The following is an 11,927-nucleotide window of genomic DNA, read 5'->3' on the forward strand; positions in this document are numbered from 1 at the left end:
TGCTTCTTTTTCTTCCAAAATTCTGGTGGTAGAATATCAGGATTCATGATGGTGTAGGAAGCTCCAGTATCAAAGAAGGCAGCCACCTTGATTGACTTGGAGTATTTTGTTGGGATGATTTGCATTTTTTCCATAGGGATGGGTTGAACAGAATTTATGGCATTCATTTTGAAGATGCCCCCTGCACTATCGTCGTCTGAGTGGGAGAATGGTCGTAATGCACAGACAGTATACGGGGAGATTTCATCTTCTATAGAGAACACGGATTCGACATCATCGTCTGAGAGGGATACTCCTGTTACATCCTGGATGTGTGATATCATCTTTGCCGTTTTGCCTTTTGGACATTGCTTGGCAAAGTGTCATTTCTGTCCGCACAAGAAACATCTATTAGAAGACTTGCCTGGTCTGTTTTTCCTTCGGAGAAATTTCCATGGAGTCCTTGGTTTGAATGACTTGCTTTTGTATCTCTTCCCACCATAGCTTGGCCTTTCGCAGGAACAAGATGACTTAGTTGAGCATTTGATTGTTAGATCTCTTGGACTGCACACCTTATCGAGCTGTTTTGTTTGCTTCATGTATTCCTGTAGGAATTTATTCTGGGAGCACATTTTTTCTAGTGCTCTCATTATTGTCTGGAATAGCTCACCAAGAGTTGTGTTCTGTAATGTTCTGCCATTTGCTGAGAGGAGTCTGAACGTCTCTTCGCCAAGCGGTTCTGGGATGGACGCCAAGAAGGCTTGCTTTAGGTTCGGATCATCTACTCCCCCAATTAGGTAGAATCTTTTGGACATTCTTTGATAGTGTAGCTCCAAGTCATTCTTATCCATTGAGCAGCACTTCATTTTGAAGAATTCTGCTCGGAGTCTCTCGATTACCTGGGCATCTTGCCCACAAAATTCGACATAGAGGTGGTTTACAGCTGTTTCAATTGATTCTGCCTGGAGGAATTGAAGTTGCATGTATTCTCCTAGACATTGCCACCAGTCTTGCAGTATTCCAGTGAACCTTGATACAAGTTGCAGAAGGATGTCTCTTATTTCTGCTCTGGGCTTTTGGGCTTCGAGCAAGGTCCAGGCTTTGAATTCTTGAAAGCGAGACCGCCATTGACTTGGTGGTAAATCATCTAACGTGAAGGTATGAGGTTTTCCGCTTGTCGCAAAGTTGTGCCTGGTGGTGTTTTGTTCTTCTGAGGATGACGCCTCCTCTTCTATGATTGGTTCTGTTGGAGGAAACCCTGTTTCTCTTTCGACCCCCGAAGCTTGGGTGTGGTGTGTCATGAATTGATGTGGGGCTTCGTCGCTACTGTCGTCATCGTCGGTCTCCCATAATTCAGATTTTTCAGAGGAGGAAGATTGCGTATCGTCGCTTGAGCCATCGAGTTCTTCGTTAAGATTAATTTGTGGGAGGCTGTCTAAGCAATGTTGATGGATTAGCTCAGTAAGGCGATTTGTCTTTTGGACCATGAGCTGGTGTTTTGTCTGACCGTCGTCTACTTGCTTTTCTTTTTGTTGTTTCTTTAGTTGGTCTTCCTCTTCAAGGATTCTTTTGAGGCGAAGTATTTGATCACCTCTTTTTGTAGGCATTGCTAGTGGTTGGGAATGTTGTGGCATTGTTGAAAACATCCATGGTGTGGGACTTACGCCTAGGGATAGAGAGACTTCTTTTTGGTGACTTTGCATAGCGACATACTGGCTTTTTAGACTTTTAAGTTCTGCTTCTTTAGCCCGAAAGATGTCATGTGGAGCATGCTGGGATTTTGCCATGGTCAGTAGCTCTTCGTGTACCTCCGAGATTCTGTAGACTAGTCTGCTCATAGTTGTGTCGACCCTTGAGATTTCGTCACTGAGTTTGGTCACCTTATGGCTTACGTGAGAGAGTTTTTCATCGATCTGTGCTAGAGTTTTGTTTTGAGCTAGCATGTTCTCCGTTTGCCAAGTCAAGACGGCCTCTGCAGGTGAGATCTTTTTTAGGGATCCATCAGGTTCTCGAACTTTTGGATTTGTGATCTTTGGTTGGTGAGTTGTTGTACCATCGTCATCAGTAAATGTAGTAGGTAGTGAAAAATCGCGTTTGTGGGCATTTATCATGAGGTGGTGAGCGACTTCTTGGTTGGGTCTTTTCTGCCTGTAACATGGTAGGATCTTCTCTTGTTTTGGGGAGATTTTTTGGTGGTCGTCGTCTTCATTGACTAGCCTTGTTGGGTATGCAATGTTGCTTCAGCAGGTACAGTAGTGGTGTGGAAAGAGGATGAAGTACGTTAATTAATAATATATTTTCTTGGGTGGGAAAGATCGAATTCCATTTTCATATAATATTTTTATTTCTGACGTGGGTCCCGTGAATTTTTTATTTTTTTTTTCACGAATACATGATGTAGAAGAGTAGGTTTATTCAACAAATTTTTCCTTGGAAAAATCAACGTTTTGATTCATGGTTAAGGTAATTTGTATTTACCAAAACACAAAATATCTGTTTGTTGTAATCTTTGGGTGGTAGAAGCTCGGACGCTTGTCTCTCCCAATTAATTGGTGGAAAAATGGGTGTGAGTTGACTCCAAAATACTAAATGACAAATTGAGGACGTGTATCATATAGTAGCAGCCAGCGACTAGTGGTGTATGGTATTGACCATGGACTCAATATTCTGTATTATGCTTTCGTACGGAAATCCCGCATAGCAACGGTTTTTGCCATTAATTTTTTTATTAACAAAAGCTGCCACGTTGTCTCTCTGAAGACAAAATCCTGAGGACAAACGCATCATTGCTAGTAGGACCTTTCTCTCTCATCTCAAATAGAAAAATGGTTTTTCATATTTTTTTTTTTTATATAAAGCTGCATATTTTGATAAATTTTATATATTTTTTTGTTTTTTTGGGGGTAACACACGAGCCAGCATGTGGAATTTTTGTTTTTTTTTTTTTAAACGTTAATTTGTTTTTGACAAAAAAATAAAAAGAAGATTTTTTTAGGATTTTTATGTACCAAATTATGATGTAGATATTATTGAGCTCCTAATTTTATTCAGACAGTTAAAAACTTCACAAAACTATTTAAAGTGATGTAAAGTGATTTTTCTGGTAATTTTCATTTTATATGGCTAATAAAATATTGATATGATTATTTATTCTATAATGTGGCATTATCACATCAGCACGTGTAATTTATAAGAATTGCTAAAAAGTACTATCAACCCTATATGTATAATCTAATATCTTACTTATTTTAATTTAATAATAATTACAACGTTTTAATAACTAATCATGTAGTGTCAGTGTTGGACATCTTTATTTATACATGGTTGACCAGGCCACTCCAAATTTGAAGAATGTGTTTAGCCTACGTGTGTACAGCACACTTGGATTTTGACTGGTTGCTATATATTTACACACCTAATCAAAGGGTAGGTATTTTCACGTAAATAGAGTCAATCTCTGTTTTGTTTTCAGTGAAAGCTGATAAACTTAATATGACAACTCATCAACTAATTTACATGACTTTTCATGGAGGCTTGCTATATATATTCTTCCTCTACCGTTTTCTTAGTTCGTGGTGAAATTATTACCATAATTCATTTTGCAACTAATTCCAAAAGTAAATATCCACTTCTAAATGACATTATATCTCCAAGTTCCAACTCAATATGATTACTAGATCAATTCGATATTTTATTGAACCACGTGAACTGATACACTCAAGACAGAAAACATATCAACGTGGCTTTAGTCATAAACCACATTCAATAATAATAAAGATAAGGTTTGATGACTAGCGAGGGCAGAGTTCAGAAAGTGAGGCCTCATTTATGGATGCTTGTGCTTGACCTTGAATAGAGCCGCTCTTGGAACCGTCTGCTGAATTAGACTCTCTTAAGTTTCTATCCGAGGATAACATGTCTGCTCCATAATCACTATGCATGAAAAATGCAGGTTTAGAAGGGACTCCAAGTGTAACCGATTGACTATTTAGCATGATAACAATCGAGTTCATGGTTGGTCTGTCTGCTACATTTTCTTGTACACACAATAATCCTATGTGTATGCATCTCAGTATCTCAGTTCCTGAACCCAGTCTAAGTTTCGGGTCTATAATATTTATAGCAGTCCCCTCGTTCCAATTTCTCCATGCCTGAAAATGTCGTGCATGAATTAACATCATTTATATACATATATATTTTACAAGTTACCCACATTGAAAGGAGAGACAGAGAGAGAAATTGTATGTGTACATAGAGGAATAACATTAATTTGAACTTACATAGGTGATAAGGTCCTCCATTTCCTCCCCATTTTGAAAACTACTGTTCCTCTCTCCTTTCACAATCTCCAACAGTAACACTCCAAAGCTATATACATCAGATTTGACCGAAAAATGTCCGTGTAGTGCGTACTCTGGAGGCATATATCCACTGTAAAAAGGCAAACTCGTGTCACTAATTAGTTTATTCAGCAGTCGACGAAAAGAAAAGTCATATAATATTCTTCTTTTATCTTAGTTTCCATTTGCTTACGGTCTAAGTTATAGGATTTGGAAATTGATGTGTTGACACAAGTATGGAAATACCAAATAATGTAGCATGATTCGTGAGAAGCACTTACTAGGTCCCCACTATCCGAGATGTTTTGCCTTGGGTTTGATCGAACGCAAATAGCCTTGCCATTCCAAAATCTGCTATCTTGGGATTCATTTCCTCATCTAGCAAAATATTACTAGCTTTGAGATCACGGTGAATAATTCTTAGACGAGAGTCCTCGTGAAGGTAAAGTAGACCACGAACAATGCCTTGAATTATTCTGTAACGTATATCCCAATCCAATTCTGCACGCTTGGTTGGACCTACATTGGCATATATACATGCATGTTATGTTTAGTTAACACTAATATATCTCTTATGCTTGCTATGAAATTAAAAAAAAGTCAAAGTATTCCAGCCATGCAACACACAAGCACATATTTTTGCATACCAAATATGAATCCATCAAGACTTGCATTGGCAACGTATTCATAAATGAGAAGTCTTTCTTTTTCATCCAGGCAGAAGCCTAGAAGTCTAACTAAATTGCGGTGTTGAAGCTTGGCAACAAGCTTAACTTCATTTTTAAACTCTTCGTCACCCTGTTCAGAGGTCTTGGAGAGCCTTTTAACTGCTATATATTGTCCATTAGATAGCATACCCTGAAGAAGGGGTACATCGAATAATATGCAATGTGAATGTGTCAAATCTCAATCAAGATACTGATCAAATAACTTTTTGATATATAAACTTTTATTATGAACGGAAAATCACTTTCTTTGTTATGATTTTACCTTGTAAACGGCTCCAAATCCACCTTCTCCAAGTTTGTTTTCATTGGAAAAGTCGTCAGTTGCCGTAATTATAGTGTCTAAGTCAAATTGCAAAGAATCAGCCCAGCTGATTTCCGTAACTTCAAAAAGTATAATCAAATTGGTTATAGGTGACACACACACAAGAGATGAGTCCGACATACAAGCCATGGTATATTCTTAAGTACACCCAGTAATTTGAATTTCATATGCTGTTTTTATATTTATTTAACATAATGAAAGTCTTTTTTAAAAAAAAAACATAAAAGCAGGGGTCGGAATGTTATTTTAAACAATTGCGTATGCAGCAAGCAACAGAGCAAATATTAAGTACAAAAATAAATAAATCTAAATCAAACTTACTTTCAAGATTTTCACTTTGCTTCCTCCTCTTCAACTTCAAAAAAATTATTACTGTAATGATAATCGCCCCAATTGTAACACACGAAATAACAGCAGCTACAACAGCTTTTCGTGTTGTATTACTTTTTCCTGAAGAAAAAAAAAAAGAGTCATCACTCTTCTTTATTCAGTTTTCACTTATCATTTCCTGATACAATATCACTATATTAGGTTTAACTTTAAAAACTGCACCTTTAGAGAAGCTACGCGACGACGGTGGCTGCTGATCAGCTGTAGCATCAAAGAATGGACTAACTTCATACCTTAAGTTACAACTGGGTTTAAGAATTCTTCCACCTTGCTTTCCTTCAAACTGTTGGGGAATGAACAAGACCGCCTCATTTAGGCATCCACTACACTCTTCTTTGTTCAAATCAGGAGTACACTGCACAGCTGCATATATGGTTTCGTACCCTGGAACAGTGGCTTGTCCAGAGTCATACTTTTTTAAAGAATCGCCCAAAGACGCTTTACTAATTATGTTATCCAACAACGGTTTAAGAGTAAGAGCAAACAAATTTGCCTCCCAAGCGTCATTTGGGTTCGGAATATACATCCTAGGGTCATCTTGTCTCACAGAGAATATTGAGTTGTTGGAGTACCTTACCATACAACGCTCGTCCCAAAGGATCGCATCTTTCCTATCTGGACACCTGGCCAAGATATTCTGACTAGAGCGACTCACGCAACTCCGGCAAGTTTCTGGCGAAAGGTCTCCTCTACAAAATGCAATTGCATTGACTCTGTTCGTATTTTCTCCCAAAGAAGAACTGAAAAACCCGCTTTCACTTTGACTTTTATCAGAAGAGAAAGATGACAGGAGTTCATTGACATTTCTCATGAACACGCTGATACTAGTGTCGTTATCATTAGATAAACAGTTCCAGCAATATTCAGCCTTCTCTGTACATACACCGCTTTGCTGAGGTGCCTTAGTGTTGTAAAACTGTCCGGACTCAAACCTGAGAGTGCAGCTGGGTTTAAGTATTCTGGCCCCATCTACTCCAGCGCAACAACCTGGGAGCCTTAAACTAGAGTCTAGTAAGCAAGCTCTACATTCCTTCTCGATCAAATCGGGTGTGCATTGAGCAAGGGCATATATTGGCTGAGCGTTAGGGACCTTGGCATTTCCTGTTCCATACTTTCTTACATCAGAACTAGATTCGTTTATTAACTTGTCAAGCAGAGGCTTTAACACGTTTTTAAACACTTCAGCGTCTGGTACAGGATTCGGGCTTGGCAAATTTCGACTGGGTTCTTCCTCTAGGACTTGAGATATAGACCTGTTCGAGTACCGTACCATACATTTCTCGCCCCATAAGATTGCTTCCATCTGACTTGGACACTGTTCCAAGATCATGCGACTTGTGGTATTTAAGCAAGCCAGGCAACCGGCGGAATCAAGGTCTCCCCTGCATAGCGCGATTACGTTTACTTTGTTGAACACTTGTGGCGATGACAAGTTGTAAAATCCGATGCTGTTTGGTGGCAGTGTCACGGAAGGGAAAGAGAGCAAGAGACTGTTGAGGTTTCTTTGGTACAAGCTATTAGCAGAGTAGTTTCCAACGTTGGAACTGCAATTCCAGCAGTATTCAGCACTGGAGGTACAGTCTATAAGTTGGGCATGGTTGGGAGTGGGAAGGTGCAACAAAGTGAAAAGAAAGAAGAGAAGTAGAGTTAAGGGACTCATTTTTAAAGTCCCCAATGAAATCAAACTGTGAGCCTTGTTCATTGTTGAGGTCCTGAAATATGGCCGAGATAATCTATTGAAAACGGTCATATAAATCATCATCCAAAATAGTTGAGACTTAGTTCCCTACCACTAAAGAAATTGTATCTGAACACATTAAGATAAAGAATAAAAGTACAACAATATATATTTCTGGATCACTTATATAACCTATATATATATTAAAAAAACCAATCATTGATAGGCAGTGGTTGAATGAGAGCGAACTATGATAATTAAGCACATTTTTTTTTGGGTGGGGAATATTGAACTCCAATTTAATATGATATTATCTGCCTCACGATTGAAAAAATCAACTTTGACGAATTATAAAACTGAAGGAGAATAATAATAATAATAAAGTAGCTGGTGTTTAACGACCATCTTGACACCTGCATGCCTTAATCATGAATAAAAAATCAATAGAACGAAGATAACGTATCATTTATGGTTTGTTAATTATAAGTAATCGGTCTTTGTTTTCCGTCAAACCATTTGGACTGGATGGATGGTCTTGGCCATGCTAAGCAAACTGCTACAGTGCTACTCATAATCTTCTCTGCTTCTTCGTCAAAGTAATTGGTACTATTTACAGAAGAGGAGTACAAATTTGAAGAAAGTATTTTTATGAAAACAGAGAAAAATCAAAGCTGCAACATGAACGTAAACAGAGAAGAAAGAGAGGGGTTGGGAAGGGAAGGATGTGGACGTGTTGGTATGCATTTTACTTGATCAAAGGGGTGAGAATCCTTCGAGGTACCTTTATCAGTAATTTTGTATAGCCTGTTACACTATCAACGTACCTACTACCTATGTAACTTATATTCATTAGTAATATATGTGGTTAACTACCAATTCACCAAGGTAGCCCTGGTGTAGCCCAGAATTTGTTTTGAGTGAAAGGTAATATTAACTAGAAAAAAGGTTAAAAAATAGTTTAGGAAACCCTTAGCATATGCGCTCTTGAAAATTGGTTTTGAACATGAATTAGCATAATGTTCTAGAATTGGACCAAGTTCTTATCCCAATTATGCGGGAAGTTGTGCAAAATAAGTTTCTATTAAGATCATTACAATGGTCCTATATTTGCAACCATGCTAGTAGTTAGTTTATTATACAAAGTAAACAGATAATTTAGAAAATATAGTTGACAGTTGTGCCAACCCAACCCTGTACTATCGAGGGTAGACTTCAGTGATCATGGATCCGTCATTAACTGACCATTGTGTTGAATTGGGCATAGATTGATTAGATTGGTGCTCACCAGTAGTTGCCGTGCTCGACTGTGTTCTATTATTACGATGAGATAGGGCTGCTGGTTGTTGAGGTGGTGGAAGTATAGCAGAGTAACTGTTGAGCATGAGAACTATTGTTGCCATGGTGGGTCTATGAACAGGATTTTCTTGAACACATAACAATCCCATATGAATGCATCTAATCACTTCATTTTTTGAGAAGGAATTTCTTAAAGTTGGATCCAACAATTCCAAGAAAGTTCCTTCCTTCCAAAGCTCCCAAGCCTGCATAGAGTTTTACACACTAATTTCATAATATGTTGCAATGCCTACAAAACACTATTTTTTTCCTTTCTGGTTCCGTAGTCATTCAATCATTAAGAAGATAAACATATGATCTAAATAGATTTTATCAATTATACACATGTGAATAAGTTAATGTCACACTCACATAGCTCAAGAGGTCTCCATCACCGTGTGATTGATTGAAAAAATTGTTTCTCTTGCCACTGAGAATCTCAAGAACCAACACACCAAAGCTGAACACGTCCGACTTAAAAGAAAATTGTCCATGCATGGCGTACTCCGGAGACATGTAACCGCTACAAAATAACATGATTAATATAGTCAAAATTTGTGTTTTCTTTATCAAGAACTCAAAGTGAAGGTTGATGACTAATATTTGAATTTGGAAGCAATGCTAATAATTAGACCTAATTTAAAACTTACTAAGTTCCAATAATACGATTGGTACTTCCACGAGTTTGGTCCATAACAAAAACTTTTGCCATGCCAAAATCCGAAATCTTAGGATTCATATGGTCATCTAATAAAATGTTGCTAGCTTTTAGATCACGATGTATAATTTTAAGTCTAGAATCTTCATGAAGATAAAGAATTCCTCTCGCAATCCCTGTTATAATCTTGTAGCGTGTTGACCAATCTAGCATGTTTTTCTTCTCATCATCTGTAACATGTATTTGAATCCAATCAGAAAGGGCATTTAAGGGTAAATTAACATACATTTGTTCAATTCAACACTTGAAAAGTCATCAAAACTTATCAGGAGAACAATCAGTAAATTATTGTGTTATGCTTTTCATAGGTTAGTATAATTAAAAATCATAGTAACTTAGAATATATATACATGAATTTAGAATTTCAGGGGGCCATACCGAATAGAAAGAAATCAAGGCTTTTATTGGGCACATATTCGTAGATCAGAATTTTTTCTTCTCCTTCTAAGCAAAATCCTAATAGCTTTACAAGATTTCTGTGTTGAAGCTTGGCCATCAATTTGGCCTCATTTTTAAATTGTTCCTCTGCTCCTTGCCCTAAATTTCCAATCAGTCTTTTCACGGCTATTTTCTGTCCATCACTCAAGGTACCCTGAAAGTAAAAACTGGAGTGATAAGAACTTCAAATTTGGCCCATAAATTAACGCAGTACACCTATAAGAGAATTTTATCATAATTATTTATACCATGTAAACTTCACCAAATCCACCTCTCCCTATCTTGTTCTCATCCGAAAAGTGGTTAGTGGAAGTCTTAATTTCCTCCATGGCAAATTGAAAACTCTCAGCCATTGAAATTTCATTTCGGACTACAACGACAAGACAAAAAAAATATAAGGCTCTAGCTATAGCACTTTTTTTTCCCTAAATGCAAGAAACACCATCTTAAGGAAACATGAAAAAATTACCACTGTCTTGCCGCCGAATAGAGAGATATTTCCTCATCTTTGCTTTCCTACGGAGGAAGCAGAAGCCAATCACGAAGACCATAAGAACCACACCAATTGGCCCAACAATGGCAATAATTGTAACTGTTGAACCGTTTCTTTTTCCTGTTGCACAATATGTATAGGCTTAAAAGGTTGCTTAGCATTTCTTCTCTATTTTAGAAAGATAAAAATGATTACCTGAAGGTGGAACCGGAGTTGAACTTGAAGGTGTAGCAGTGGAGTTGAAGAAGGGGTAGAACTCGAATCTGGTGATGCAGCTGGGCAAGAAAACGGACCCACCTCGTTTGCCACTGCAGCAATCAGGAAAGAAACCGATGGCGCTACGCAAGCACGTGTTGCAATCGAACGCCGACAAGTCCGGTGTGCATTGCGCCAAGCCGTACAAAGTCTGCGAACTCTGGAAGTTCTTTTGGTCCGTCGCGAACTTCTTAACCGACCCGGAATTCGCTGCTTTGTTCGCTAGTGCGTCCATAACAGTCGCCAACAATTCGTTAAAACGCTCGGCTTCCGTCACGGTCTCCGAACTCTGCAACGATGTCGACGGCACTATGCCCGGGTTCGGCAAGAAGACAGAGCTGTCCTGGTACCGTATCCAACACACGTCGTACCAGATTACGGCTTGCTTTTCTAGTGGGCACCGCTTAAGTACCTCTGTAGAAGCGATTCCGACGCATTCTCGGCATACGGAAGCAGTTATGTCTCCGCGGCATTGGAAGAGGCCAGTTGAGGCGTCGGGAGTGCCGCTGGCGACGGTGGTTTGGTAAAAGCCACCATCTTTGGTGGCGTTGGAGGTGAGATAGGAGAGGAGGATATTGAGATTGGAGAGGTAGGTGCTATCTTGGGTTAAAAGAGTATCAGTAGCCGTCGAATTTGTACATGCGTGTTCGCTGTACGCTGGTGTTGATTCTCCAAGGTGGATTAAAGAACTCGAATAGAGGGCATGAGCCAAGAATAGACAGAAAAACTTGGTAGACAACTTTTCCATCTCTCTCTTTTCTTTTTAACTAAAAATTAACTAAAATTGCTTTCAGATTTTGTTGATTTAATTTCGATTTGGATCCAAGCCGGAGAGACGCAGTGAGGGAACTGAGGGTGATTGAGTTATTACAGCTGAGTCACCCAAGTCAAAAATTAGGTTATCTTGATAGTTTATTTTTATTTTTTATATTAACCACTAAGTTTGATCTAACAACGACTTATAAAATCTCTCTTTGTATTTTTTTTGCAAGGATGAATAAATATATTTTTTGTTGTGGAGTCATGTTATAATCATGATAATTTTATTTCTATGATGTAATCGTGACAAGTCCTGCAATGCCTTCCAAAGCGTCGCATCTCCACCGCTGGCTGAAAAGCACTAATGTCATTGTCTCATTATTTGAGTAATGTTGTGTACACAATTTTTACACACAATAATATTATATTATGTTGTCAAATTTTAAGCACAGATAATTTTAAATGATGACCAAATCACTTTTAATTATTAAT

The 11,927-nt window shown here is 38.2% G+C and overlaps 1 protein-coding gene and 1 pseudogene across 1 annotated transcript; both read right to left on the reverse strand.

Annotated features, from left to right (window-relative positions):
- Positions 1 to 3,673: 3,673 nt before the first annotated feature.
- On the reverse strand, positions 3,674 to 7,440 carry LOC133794314 (cysteine-rich receptor-like protein kinase 44; annotated as a pseudogene).
- Positions 7,441 to 8,474: 1,034 nt separating this feature from the next.
- Positions 8,475 to 11,572, reverse strand: LOC133794306 (cysteine-rich receptor-like protein kinase 44). Its single transcript, XM_062231508.1, has 7 exons — positions 10,617 to 11,572; positions 10,398 to 10,541; positions 10,177 to 10,298; positions 9,869 to 10,082; positions 9,423 to 9,660; positions 9,145 to 9,295; positions 8,475 to 8,978 (listed from the first exon to the last, which is right to left on the reverse strand). Exons 1-7 carry the CDS (start codon positions 11,422 to 11,424, stop codon positions 8,634 to 8,636), a joined length of 2,022 nt encoding a protein of 673 aa, XP_062087492.1. The 5' UTR covers positions 11,425 to 11,572; the 3' UTR covers positions 8,475 to 8,633.
- Positions 11,573 to 11,927: the final 355 nt, after the last annotated feature.

Source organism: Humulus lupulus, chromosome 8 (genome assembly GCF_963169125.1).
Source record: "Humulus lupulus chromosome 8, drHumLupu1.1, whole genome shotgun sequence".
In the NCBI taxonomy this organism is placed as follows: domain Eukaryota; kingdom Viridiplantae; phylum Streptophyta; class Magnoliopsida; order Rosales; family Cannabaceae; genus Humulus; species Humulus lupulus.